Below are 12,249 nucleotides of genomic sequence, written 5' to 3'. Positions count from 1 at the left end.
ACCAGTGGCATTCCTGTTCTTTTAAAATAGATGTACAATTAAAACTGTGATTATTAAATGGATTTTTTGGATTGATCATCAGTAATAAAGCAGGGTTAACAGTGCAATAAGGAAAGCTATGTCTGCTTCAACCACTAGTTCGCAATCGAGTGTTGAGTTATAGCCTGGTGATGAAGTAACCAGTCTGTCTGACACATGCTTCACCATTTCATGTAATGTTGTAGACATTCACAGTCTATAATAGAACTGATTTATTGCGTTATTAATAATTATTTGCTATTTACATGAAAAAAACTGTTGAATTAAGGTAGCTCAGGACAGAAGTGTCCATTCCCAGCCCAATACTGTAAGGAGCTAAAATGTCAGGCTAAGTTATAGTTACTTTAGATAAGGACTCTATCTCCATGTACTTTCAAAGCTCTGCCTCAATCCAGAATATCACAGTCTGATGGTATTCTTCTAGAATGTTTTAACACCACCCACTGTCCCTCACTTATACTCAATGATGCACAGTTCCATGACATCATCACAAATTTGCTCCAGGGTCCCTATGCTCTTACACAACAGGGACAACAGATTGAGGATTGAAAATACAATGCATCTTTGTTGTCCAAGCATGCAGGCCCTGTGCATCACAGTGCTGCAAGTGTCCAGGTACAATGCCTTGCAGTATTACATGCCATGCAGGTGCATTGTCTCAGTACAGCAAAAAGACATACTTTGCTTTCCAGTTCCAGAAGAAAGCGTCAAAATACACGCATCAAAAAGAACGTGTACTTACTTAGTTCTTTTAATGCAACAAAACATCCCTGGCAGTGTACATAGGATTGGAACAATTAAGGTTTTGTATAACCACAAGCTGGCAGAGGATTAACAAAGAGTGTGGAGTTGTCAATTCTAGTAACATCACAAATATTGATGAAGGTTCAGCAACTGATGAGCTGCTACACAGATGTAGAACATAGAACATAGAACAGTACAGCACAGAACAGGCCCTTCAGCCCACAATGTTGTGCCGACCGTTGATCCTCATGTATGCACCCTCAAATTTCTGTGACCATATTCATGTCCAGCAGTCTCTTAAATGACCCCAATGACCTTGCTTCCACAACTGCTGCTGGCAACGCATTCCATGCTCTCACAACTCTCTGCGTAAAGAACCTGCCTCTGACATCCCCTCTATACTTTCCACCAACCAGCTTAAAACTATGACCCCTCGTGCTAGCCATTTCTGCCCTGGGAAATAGTCTCTGGCTATCAACTCTATCTATGCCTCTCATTATCTTGTATACCTCAATTAGGTCCCCTCTCCTCCTCCTTTTCTCCAATGAAAAGAGACCGAGCTCAGTCAACCTCTCTTCATAAGATAAGCCCTCCAGTCCAGGCAGCATCCTGGTAAACCTCCTCTGAACCCTCTCCAAAGCATCCACATCTTTCCTATAATAGGGCGCCCAGAACTGGACGCAGTATTCCAAGTGCGGTCTAACCAAAGTTTTATAGAGCTGCAACAAGATCTCACGACTCCTAAACTCAATCCCCCTGTTAATGAAAGCCAAAACACCATATGCTTTCTTAACAACCCTGTCCACTTGGGTGGCCATTTTAAGGGATCTATGTATCTGCACACCAAGATCCCTCTGTTCCTCCACGCTGCCAAGAATCCTATCCTTAAATAGATGCAGTTACGGAGATGAGAATATCCAGTCCTTGTGCAGGTGTGGATATGAGCTTACAAGTTCATCTTGGAGTCCAATACAATTCTGATTCTGTCAAAACTCAGACAGTTGTCAGGAGAGAGATTGATCCTGACACAGCGTGGAGCCGTAACAGGACTCAAAGGCCGTTTTCCCAAACTTCCGTTTCCCAAAACTTAAACCCAAAAAAAAAACTTTCTCGTTATGTTCTGGATGTCAAAAAAGAAGTAGGATCATTTGGACAGAGTGGAAGGGTTGGCAGAAGTGGTGGTGAGGTAGAACTGGGAACAATCAGCATGCATTGATATGATGGATTGAATGGCCTCCTTCAGTGTTTGGATACATGTAGAATCCAATGCTGCATTTTTGTTTGGAAAATCTCACCCAGTGAAAACATGTTAGTGAGAATTCAGAGGCGGCATGGAAGACTTGGGGACTACTGAAGGTAATCAGGTAGGAGTAAGGTGAGAAGCCATTGAAGATGATTTGTATGGTTACCATCAGCCAGATAGGAATAGATCCAGGTGAGGGTGGTGCCCACAGCTGGGCAACAGCGGAGTAGCTCTGGAGGAGAATGCCATGGTCAACCATTTTGAAGGATTCAGACAGGTCCAGAAGGATGAGGAGGGATTGTTTATCAGTCATAGAGGATGTCAAATGTTGCCCTGAACAAAATTCTTTCGGGCCTGTTCCAGGAGCAGACATTAGAGGCATTTATAGGTGGAGTGTTAGGAAAAATGAGAATGCATTCAAGGCATAACAACTTGTTTGTAGAGTTTGGAGGGGAAAGAGGATTGAAATTGCCCTAGTAGTTTGAGAGGATGGGAAATGAAATGTTTTTTAAAAGAAGAAATTGATAATGACCAGAATCAAACTTCTTGGATACCAATTGGACTTCAACCATATTTTAACTATAGCCTGAGTGAGAATGGTCTAAAGAGTCCTGGGAGCACTTTGATGAAGAGACCTAAATAATGTCCAATAAGGAATTTTACATCGTCTTGTAGCCTGGAATTTCCTCTTGCCCACACCCAGGTTCCTGGTTGAGAGCTGGTGCCAGCGTAACACTGACCTATAGCCACACAAGCTACATCCCAGGTACTGAACTCCTGCTTGATGGCAGCTAGAATTCTTACTCCCTGGTGAAGCTGTTGAGAAGAGAAAATCAAATGGAAATTGACAATAATATATTTTTGTTCAGCAAGGACATTAAGAGTTACTGATTGAAGCTGGGTAATGGGTGTTAACATACAGATTATCCACGATCAATTTGAACACCATAGCATGCTCAATGGACTGAATGGAACAACAATAAGCTAATACCTCAAAACTGAAGAAAGGTGTTGGAGACAAAGTCAGCATTTCTGGTAAGAAACAGCGTCCAGTATTACTTTTGTTTGGACTGATCCAAGTGATCAATATCCATGATGACAAGAATGCACTATCTGACTGCATTAAATTTGCTAATCTCACTGCTGGGGCTGTCCACATAAATGGATGAAACATTGGACAGTTTCTGCAAGATACTCAATGACCATGGTAGGCAGTTGTGAGAGAGAAGAGGGTGGGGGCAGGGTGTGTGGAAGGTAAAGCACAGTAGGAGTCACAGTGGTGCAAACCCAGCCCTCTTTCTCCCACACAACCATCTCTAAGTGACATTGAAGGGACATTCAACAATTCCTGGTCGAGTGATTTCCGGGAAGTCTGAAGTGACTGACCTATACCAGCCTAGTGTGGATGTTCATTTACTCTAGCACATTGAAGAGAGAAAGGGCCATATTAGAAAGTAAACATCTTTGATGAAAATAAAAAGCTGTTCGCTTTGTAGCCCTCTTCACTGTTGTACACACTTCTCAGTCTGCGAGTGAGAAGCGGTTTCAACCTAAGGCATCTCCAAATCTTCATCAATTAATCAAATATAATTGCACTTGACAACCTCCAGCCTCCTTCAGCTGAGAAACCTTTTGAGTCACCCTCCAACTGAAAAACAACAAACTTACAAGGCTTATCCACCTTAAAGGCATATGCCCTTCAACATTTCTACTTAGAGACATTCCCAAGAACTTATATTCTTTTATATTTAGAGATCATCACCTGCTTTTCTCCATTTGATAAGAAATTTCAGAATTACTTCTCATGTCCTAAACAGCTTTCTAGTGGATTCTCTGCTGACTATCAAGTCTGAAGGACATTGTTGCTTATTAGAAATGCAAGACTCAATTATAAAATGAATGACAGAAAGCAAACAACTGAATACAGATATCAAAAGGTATCTTATTCCGTGGAGTATCCACTCTCAATCTTAGAGTAATCCATAACAAATTGGGTCTTTGTCTGTTGAACATAAAATAATCAGATAATGGAAAAGTATGGAGTGCAGACAAGGCTCATTGGTTTAATTCCCACGAAGCTTATTAACAGCTTTGCCATTCTGGCCTAGTGGCTTTTAAGGTTTGTTCTCAAACTTTACCTTTGATTGTCTCTCCTCATTTCACTAACCGAGACATTTCCGCTCAGTTTTCATTTGTCATGTCTCATGCCTGTTTGCCAGTCCTACCTCCAGCCTGATCATGTTTACATCAAAAACTCAACTTAGCTAATTGTGATTTGCCCTTCAGAAATCTATGTTGATTCTCCATTCTTTGTCTATGTTTGTCCTAATGACGGTAGGTGTTCTTTTGGTTATTGTTTCTGACAGCTTCCCCCCCAAATATTGTTAAACTGGCTGGTTTGCCAGGTTTGCCCCACCTCGTTTTGAACAAGAATGTAATATTTGCAATCTTCCAGGCCTCTAATTCTGACCATGTTTCAAAAAGGGTTGGAAGAACGTGACAGCACATCCGTGGTTTCTATCCTTGTATCCCTCAGGAACCTCGGATACATCCCATCCAGATCTGGAGACTTGCACACTTTAACTACCACCAACCTTTCTGGGGCCACCTTTATCTCACCTCCTTGTTTATTATGACCTTACCAAAGTACTCATTCAATACCTCAGCCCAGCCTCCTGCCTCTAGTGGTAGATCTGCATATTTTTCTGGAAATGTCTTTACCTGCCCTGATAGCCCTTTTCATGTTATTATACCTTTACGGCTCTTTATGATCCCTTTTAAAAGGTAGCTACCAATCTGTTCTCATCTGCTTCTTTGTTGCTTTATTGTTTATTTAATTTGTCATCAGTACTGTTTTACATACATTTTATTCCTTTGTGTTATCATGCTTATGTCTGTCATGTACCTTCTTTTTCTGCTTCATCTTACTTTGCAACTCCTTTATCATCTGGGAGGTCTGGCTTTTATTTATTCATGTGTGGGATGTGGATGTCGTTGGCTGGGCCAGCATTTATTGCTTGCCTCCAGCGGCCCTACAGAAGGTGGTGATGAGCTGCCGTCTTGAACCGTACCTGCTGTACCCAGCAAGTGAACAGCGATATATTTACAAGTCAGGGCGGTGCGTGGCTAAGAGGGGAACTTGAAGGTGGTGGTGTTCCCATGTAGATGCCCTCACTTCACCCTGTGGGACTGTACTAGAATCTCTTAAACCATGTCTCTTTTCACATTTCACCCTCGATTTATTTCATTTCTGCCTGCCAGTCTTTGTTTGGAACACGATCCCTCCACAACTCATTGAAAATTATTACTCCACTTGGTGAGTATTTCTGCTTTAGTTTGCTCCTAGTTCTTCTTCTTGTCTTCTTGTCTAATTTAAACTCTGTGACACCATGATCACTGTTCCTGAAATACTTCCCCACTGCAAGACCCTCCACTTCACTGATTTCATTCCCCGGGGCTAGATTCAACAATGCCTCCCTCTAATTGGGTAGGAAATAGACTAATCAAAAAAATTCTCCTGAATACTGTTCAGAACATCCTTACTCTGCTGATTTCAATCACAATCACTATCTTTAAGAACTCCCATGTTTACTGTTCTATTGTTCGTGGAACTCCCAGAAATTTCATTGAAAATCTGTTTCTGTTTCTATCTCATCCCACAATTTGTTGACCTACAAAATACAGCCAGTGGAATAGCTTCCCTGTCATTTCTTTTCTCCATCCATATAATCTCTATCTTTGAGACCTTAAAGACTCTTCTTCCAATGTTGCCTCACTTTCCTTCAAAATTGCTGCCCTTCCTCCTATAAAAAGCTTACCTCATGAATAGGCGGAGGTACGCTGACCAGGAGCGGACACAGGATTGCTGAGTAAGTGAGGTAATATATTTGTGTGGTTGCGTTACCCGAAACACTACTCGGGTAGTGCCTCCCACCCATCCTCCTCCTCTAGCCAGAAAAAACGTTCTGTGTGCCTGATCGGTAAGGTTACAAGTTTATTTTTTATTCTTTATTTTTTAACAGTCTCTTTGGGAATTTAGAATAATGGGAACGGAGGTCAGGCCAGTTGAATGTTCCTCCTGCAGAATGTGGGAGGTAAGGGTCACCACTAGTGTCCCTGCTGACTACATCTGTGGGAGGTGCCCCTAACTCCAGCTCCTCGAAAACCGCGTTAGGGAACTGGAGCTGGAGCTGGATGAACTTCGGATCATTCGGGAGGTGGAGGGGGTTATTGAGAGGAGTTACAGGGAGGTAGTCACTCCTCAGATACGGTCAGGGGACAGAATGGGAACCGGCAAGCAGTACAGGGATCCCCTGTGGCCATTCCCCTCAACAATAAGTATACCGTTTTGGATACTGTTGGAGGGGGGACTTACCAGGGGAAAGCAGTGGGGCACAGGTCTCTGGGACAGAGTCTGTCCCTGCTGCTCAGAAGGGAAAGGGGAAGAGGAGCAGAGCATTAGTCATTGGGGACTCCATAGTTAGAGGGACAGATAGGAGGTTCTGTGGGGACGAGAGAGACTCACGGTTGGCGTGTTGCCTCCAAGGTGCCAGGGTGCGTGATGTCTCTGATCGTATTTTTGGGATCCTTAAGGGGGAGGGGGAGCAGCCCCAAGTCGTGGTCCACATTGGCACCAATGACATAGGTAGGAAGAGAGATGGGGATTTAAGGCAGAAATCCAGGGAGCTAGGATGGAAGCTGGGGTCTAGGATGAACAAAGTTGTTGTCTCTGGTTTGTGGCCCGTGCCACGTGCTAGTGAGGTGAGGAATAGGGAGAGAGAGGAGTTGAACACGTGGCTGCAGGGATGGTGCAGGAGGGAGGGCTTTGGATTCTTGGATAATTGGGGCTCTTTCTGGGCTAGGTGGGACCTCTACAAGCAAGATGGTCTTCACCTGAACCAGAGGGGTACCGATATCCTGGGGGGAAAATTTGCTAAGGCTATTCGGGTGGGTTTAAACTAATTCAGCTGGGGGATGGGAACCAAAATTGTAGTTCGAATACAGAAAAGGTTGAGAGTAGGGTGGTCTGAAATAAAGTTTCAGGGACGCAAGATGGCACCGGCAAGCAGGAAATTGGTTTGAAGTTTGTCTACTTCAATGCCAGGAGCATCCGGAATAAGGTGGGTGATCTTGCAGCATGGGTTAGTACCTGGAACTTAGATGTTGTGGCCATTTCGGAGACATGGATAGAGCAGGGACAGGAATGGTTTTGCAGGTTCCGGGATTTAGATGTTTCAGTAAGAACAGAGAAGATGGTAAAAGGGGCAGAGGTGTGGCATTGTTGGTCAAGGACAGTATTACAGTTGCAGAAAGGATGTTTGGGGACTCGTCAACTGAGGTAGTATGGGCTGAGGTTAGAAACAGGAAAGGAGAGGTCACCCTGTTGGGAATTTTCTATAGGCCTCCGAATAGTCCCAGATATGTAGAGGAAAGGATAGCAAAGATGATTATCGATGGGAGTGAGAGAGACAGGGTAGTTGTTGGGTCCACTGCTGTGGTTCAACTTTCCAAATATTGACTGGGAACACTATAGTTCAAATACTATAGATGGGTCAGTTTTTGTCCAGTGTGTGCAGGAGGGCTTCCTGACACAGTATGTAGACAGGCCAACAAGGGGCGAAGCCACATTAGATTTGGTACTGGGTAATGAGCCCAGCCAGGTGATAGATTTGGAAGTAGGTGAGCACTTTGGTGATAGCAATCACAATTCTGTTATGTTTACTTTAGTGAAGGAAATGGATAGGTATATACCACTGGGCAAGAGTTATAGCTGGGGGAAAGGCAATTACAATGAGATTGGGCAAGATTTAGGGAGCATAGGATGGGGAAGGAAACTGCAGGGGATGGGCACATTAGAAATGTGGAGCCTGTTCAAGGAAAAGCTCCTGTGTGTCCTAGATATGTATGTACCTGTCAGGCAGGGAGGAAGCTGTAGAGCGCAGGAGCTGTGGTTTATGAAGGAAGTGGAATCTCTGGTCAAGAGGAAGAAGAAGGTTTATGTTAGGATGAGATGTGAAGGCCTAGTTAGGGCGCTTGAGGGCTATGAGGTAGCCAGGAAAGGCCTAAAGAGAGAGCTCAGAAGAGCCAGGAGGAGACATGAGAAGTTGTTGGCAGATAGGATCAGGGTAAATCCTAAGGCTTTCTATAGGTATTTAAGGAATAAAAGAATGACGAAAGTAAGATTAGGGCCAATCAAGGATAGTAGTGGTAAGTTGTGTGTGGAGTCAGATGAGATAGGGGAAGCGCTAAATGAATATTTTTCAACAGTATTCACTCTAGAAAATGACAATGTTGTCGAGGAGAATACTGAGATACAGGCTACTAGACTAGGTGGGATTAAGGTTCACAAGGAAGAGAAATCCTACAGAGTGTGAAGATAGATAAGTCCCCTGGGCCGGATGGGATTTATCCTCGGATCCTCTGGGAAGCCAGAAAGGGGATTGCCGAGCCTTTGGCATTGATCTTTAACTTGTCATTTTCTACAGGAATAGTGCCAGATGACTGGAGGATAGCAAATGTGGTTCCCCTGTTCAAGAAGGGGAGTAGAGACAATCCTGGTAATTATAGACCAGTGAGCCTTACTTCAGTTGTTGGTAAAGTGTTGGAAAAGGTCATAAGAGATAGGATTTATAATCATCTAGAAAAGAATAAATTGAGTAGGGATAGTCAGCATGGTTTTGTGAAGGGTAGGTCGTGCCTCAGAAACCTTATTGAGTTCTTTGAGAAGGTAGATGAGAGTAAACCGGTTGATGTGGTGTATATAGATTTCAGCAAGGCGTTCGATAAGGTTCCCCACAATAGGCTATTTTACAAAATGCGGAGGAATGAAATTGTGGGAGATATAGCAGTTTGGATTGGAAATTGGCTTGCTGAAAGAAGACAGAGGGTGGTAGTTGATGGGAAATGTTCATCCTGGAGACCAGTTACTAGTGGTGTACCGCTAGGGTCAGTGTTGGGTCCACTGCTGTTTGTCATTTTTATAAATGACCTGGATGAGGGCGTAGAAGGATGGGTTAGTAAATTTGCAGACGACACTAAGGTCGGTGGAGTTGTGGATAGTGACGAAGGATGCTGTAGGTTGCAGAGAGACACAGATAAGCTGCAGAGCTGGGTTGAGAGGTGGCAAATGGAGTTTAATGCAGACAAGATTGAGGTGATGCACTTTGGTAGGAGTAACCGGAAGGCAAAGTAGTGGGCTAATGGTAAGATTCTTGGTACTGTAGATGAGCAGAGAGATCTCGGTGTCCATGTACATAGATCATTGCAAGTTGCCACCCAGTTTGACAGGGCTGTTAAGAAGGCATACAGTGTTTTAGCTTTTATTAACAGAGGGATCGAGTTCTGGAGCCGAAAGGTTATGCTGCAGTTGTACAAAACTCTGGTGTGGTCGCACTTGGAGTATTGCGTACAGTTTTGGTCACTGCATTATAAGAAGGATGTGGAAGCTTTGGAAAGGGTGCAGAGGAGATTTATTAGGATGTTGCCTGGTATGGTCTTACGAGGAAAGGCTGAGGGACTTGAGGCTGTTTTCGTTAGAGAGAAGAAGGTTGACAGGTGACTTAATTGAAACATATAAAATAATCAGAGGGTTAGATAGGGTGGATAGGGAGAACCTTTTTCCTAGGATGGCAACGATGAGCACGAGGGGGCATAGCTTTAAATTAATGGGTGAAAGATATAGGACAGATGTCAGAGGTAGTTTCTTTACTCAGAGAGTAGTAAGGGAATGGAACGCTTTGCCTGCAACGGTAGTAGATTCGCCAACTTTAGGTACATTTCATTCATCGTTGGACAAGCATATGGACGTACATGGAATAGTGTAGGTTAGATGGGCTTGAGATTGGTATGACAGGTCGGCACAACATCGAGGGCCGAAGGTCTTGTACTGTATTGTAATGTCCTGTGTTCTGAGTTCTCTGTTTCTTTCCCCATCTTTTCCAAGTAAATTGCCATCAGGACAAATAAGTATCCAATCCTTCACTTTTTTTAATCTAGTCTTCTGTCATAAATGCATGCAACTGCCCGTGCCTGTAACTTAACAATCTTATTAATCACATTGCTGCATTTTGACCACTTTGTATTATCTGGAGATGGGCTGTTGTGGTGAAGTGGTCATGTTCCTACTCATAAAGGAAGGAGATATCAGCTCTAAGAAAGTGATGTAGTATGTTTGAACAGGTTGAATAAAGATATCTATATTTTCTAGAATTGCAGCTAATTGTCTTTTCTGGCCTAGACCCAAAGGTTTAGGCTTGAAACATCAGCCTTCCTGCTCCTCTGATGCTGCTTGGCCTGCTGTGTTCATCCAGTTGTACCCCTTGTTCTCTCAGATTCTCCAGAATCTGCAGTTCCTGCTATCCCTGATGTATATTTTACAACTATATTTGTTTCTTCCAGCACTGTGTATTTTGACGCTTTGTATCTTGGTTCCTAAATAAGACTCGGCAGAATTACTTTAAAGCTTCTCCAATAGTAACATTGTCCTGAACTACCTGCGTTCTCTCCGAGCTACTGTCTTGATATTAATGCTACTATTATCAAATACGTACTTGTGCATTGAGCTTATTCTCAATTGTCTTTGTCTCAAATCATTAAAAGTACTTTAAATAACTGCAACGCATCAGATAATGCATCTCTCACTGTATCCAGACCTACATCTGTAAATAACAACTGTGAGATGCTCAACAGCAGGTTTACCACATGGATGTATATTATCTTGAAAATGTTGTAACTTAACCTATGCTAATGTTATACAATGTACTTAATGATTAAAATGCTGGAATGCAAGACCTGGCTTAATACATAAGGTCTTTGTTTAAATTCATGGTGACACAATACATGAAGTCGTTGAATTATCACTTTACATCAAGTTTTGCATGTTCTATTCATGGCTATTAGATAACACTGTAAAAATGAGAAGATACAAAATCATGCTGAAACTATTCCAAGATTCCATCTCACTCTACAGAAGAATAACATATGTCATTGGAATATAGAAAGCACATAACTGATTGCATTTTTTCATCTTAATAATCACGAAGTTATTCTTGCCCAATGTTATCTTTCTATGAGAGTCACCTTCCAGGCTAGTAACAGTCACCTTCCATGAGCCAATACAAAAAGTGCTTGATCCTATCTAATCTGTCTCCATATAGTAATATGAAGCAAATCAACTCAATCAAATCATAAAAACTCCAAACTGGTTCAATCCAACCAGATCGAGAACAGTTAAGTGAGTTCATCATTCAGTGGATTCAATCTGTTTAATTTTAACTTTCAGCTGTTAACTAGAGAAATGACTGCAGATTAAATTTTGAACAAATAAAAACAGCATTAGACAAAGCAACTTCTGCCTAGTTAACCATATTACAAAATGCTATTTTTTTTCAATGTGAAAATATTGACAGACCACTTTGCATTCTGTTTGTAATTCCAGTCAAGAATGCCAGAATCTTGAACAGTCCTTCAAGTCTCCTGAGGCCAAAGTAGGGCATGTCACATCTCTCAAGAATTTGCTTTGATTCTTCTTTATGTTCCTCTATTCTCCAAAATTTGAGATTTCACCAGCATCCAGGTAGATTGAACTCCAGTTCTGTTTGAGCACTTAATGATTGTGGAAACTATAGCTCATGCCTGGGATTCACTGCATACTTAGCCATGTGCAGTTACTAACCACTTTCCCCATCTGTTTGTTTCAAACATGTTCAAAATCACTCTACCCCCTGCCTCATCCCATGACCAACCCTCCCTCTCATCCCCGCCTCCTTGACCTGTCTGTCTTCTCTCCCCCCCATCCACTCCCCCACCTCACTGACCAATCACCTATCACCAACCCACCTACCTTCCCCAGCCCCACCCCTCCTCTCTATTTATTTCAGAGCTCCCTTCTCCCTCCCCCATTTTTGAAAAAGGGTCTTGATTCAACATGTCAGCTTTCCTGCTCCTCTCATGCTGTCTGGTCTGCTATGTCCCTCCAGCTCCAAGCTGTTATCACTTGTTCTACTCTATCCACTCTGGCTGAGGCTTCCTCAAAACAAACTCTCATGAATTAGTTAGACATAATATCCCTTTCATGGAGCCATGAGGACTCTGCTTGATTAGATTGTGATTTTCCAAATGTTCTATTACTCCCTTAATAATTGATTCCAAAAGTTTTCCAACAACAGATGTTGGCCTATAATTAACTGCTTTTTGCTTCCCTCCCTTTTTGACATGGTGTGTCA

General features: G+C 42.7%; 1 protein-coding gene across 7 annotated transcripts in view; it reads left to right on the top strand.

The window, feature by feature from the left end:
- Positions 1 to 10,816, top strand: part of LOC125458709 (gamma-aminobutyric acid receptor subunit alpha-3-like) — a 287,238-nt gene extending 276,422 nt beyond the window's left edge. For all 7 annotated transcript variants that reach the window (XM_059651519.1, XM_048544196.2, XM_048544197.2 and 4 more), the window contains one exon: positions 10,263 to 10,816. In XM_059651519.1, the coding sequence (XP_059507502.1) occupies positions 10,263 to 10,276 (14 nt within the window). In that variant the 3' untranslated portion in view covers positions 10,277 to 10,816. The remainder of the gene's footprint in view (positions 1 to 10,262) is intronic.
- Positions 10,817 to 12,249: the final 1,433 nt, after the last annotated feature.

The sequence above is a fragment of the Stegostoma tigrinum genome, chromosome 15 (assembly GCF_030684315.1).
Source record: "Stegostoma tigrinum isolate sSteTig4 chromosome 15, sSteTig4.hap1, whole genome shotgun sequence".
NCBI lineage: Eukaryota > Metazoa > Chordata > Chondrichthyes > Orectolobiformes > Stegostomatidae > Stegostoma > Stegostoma tigrinum.
This window is presented reverse-complemented; position numbering and strand designations above follow the sequence as displayed.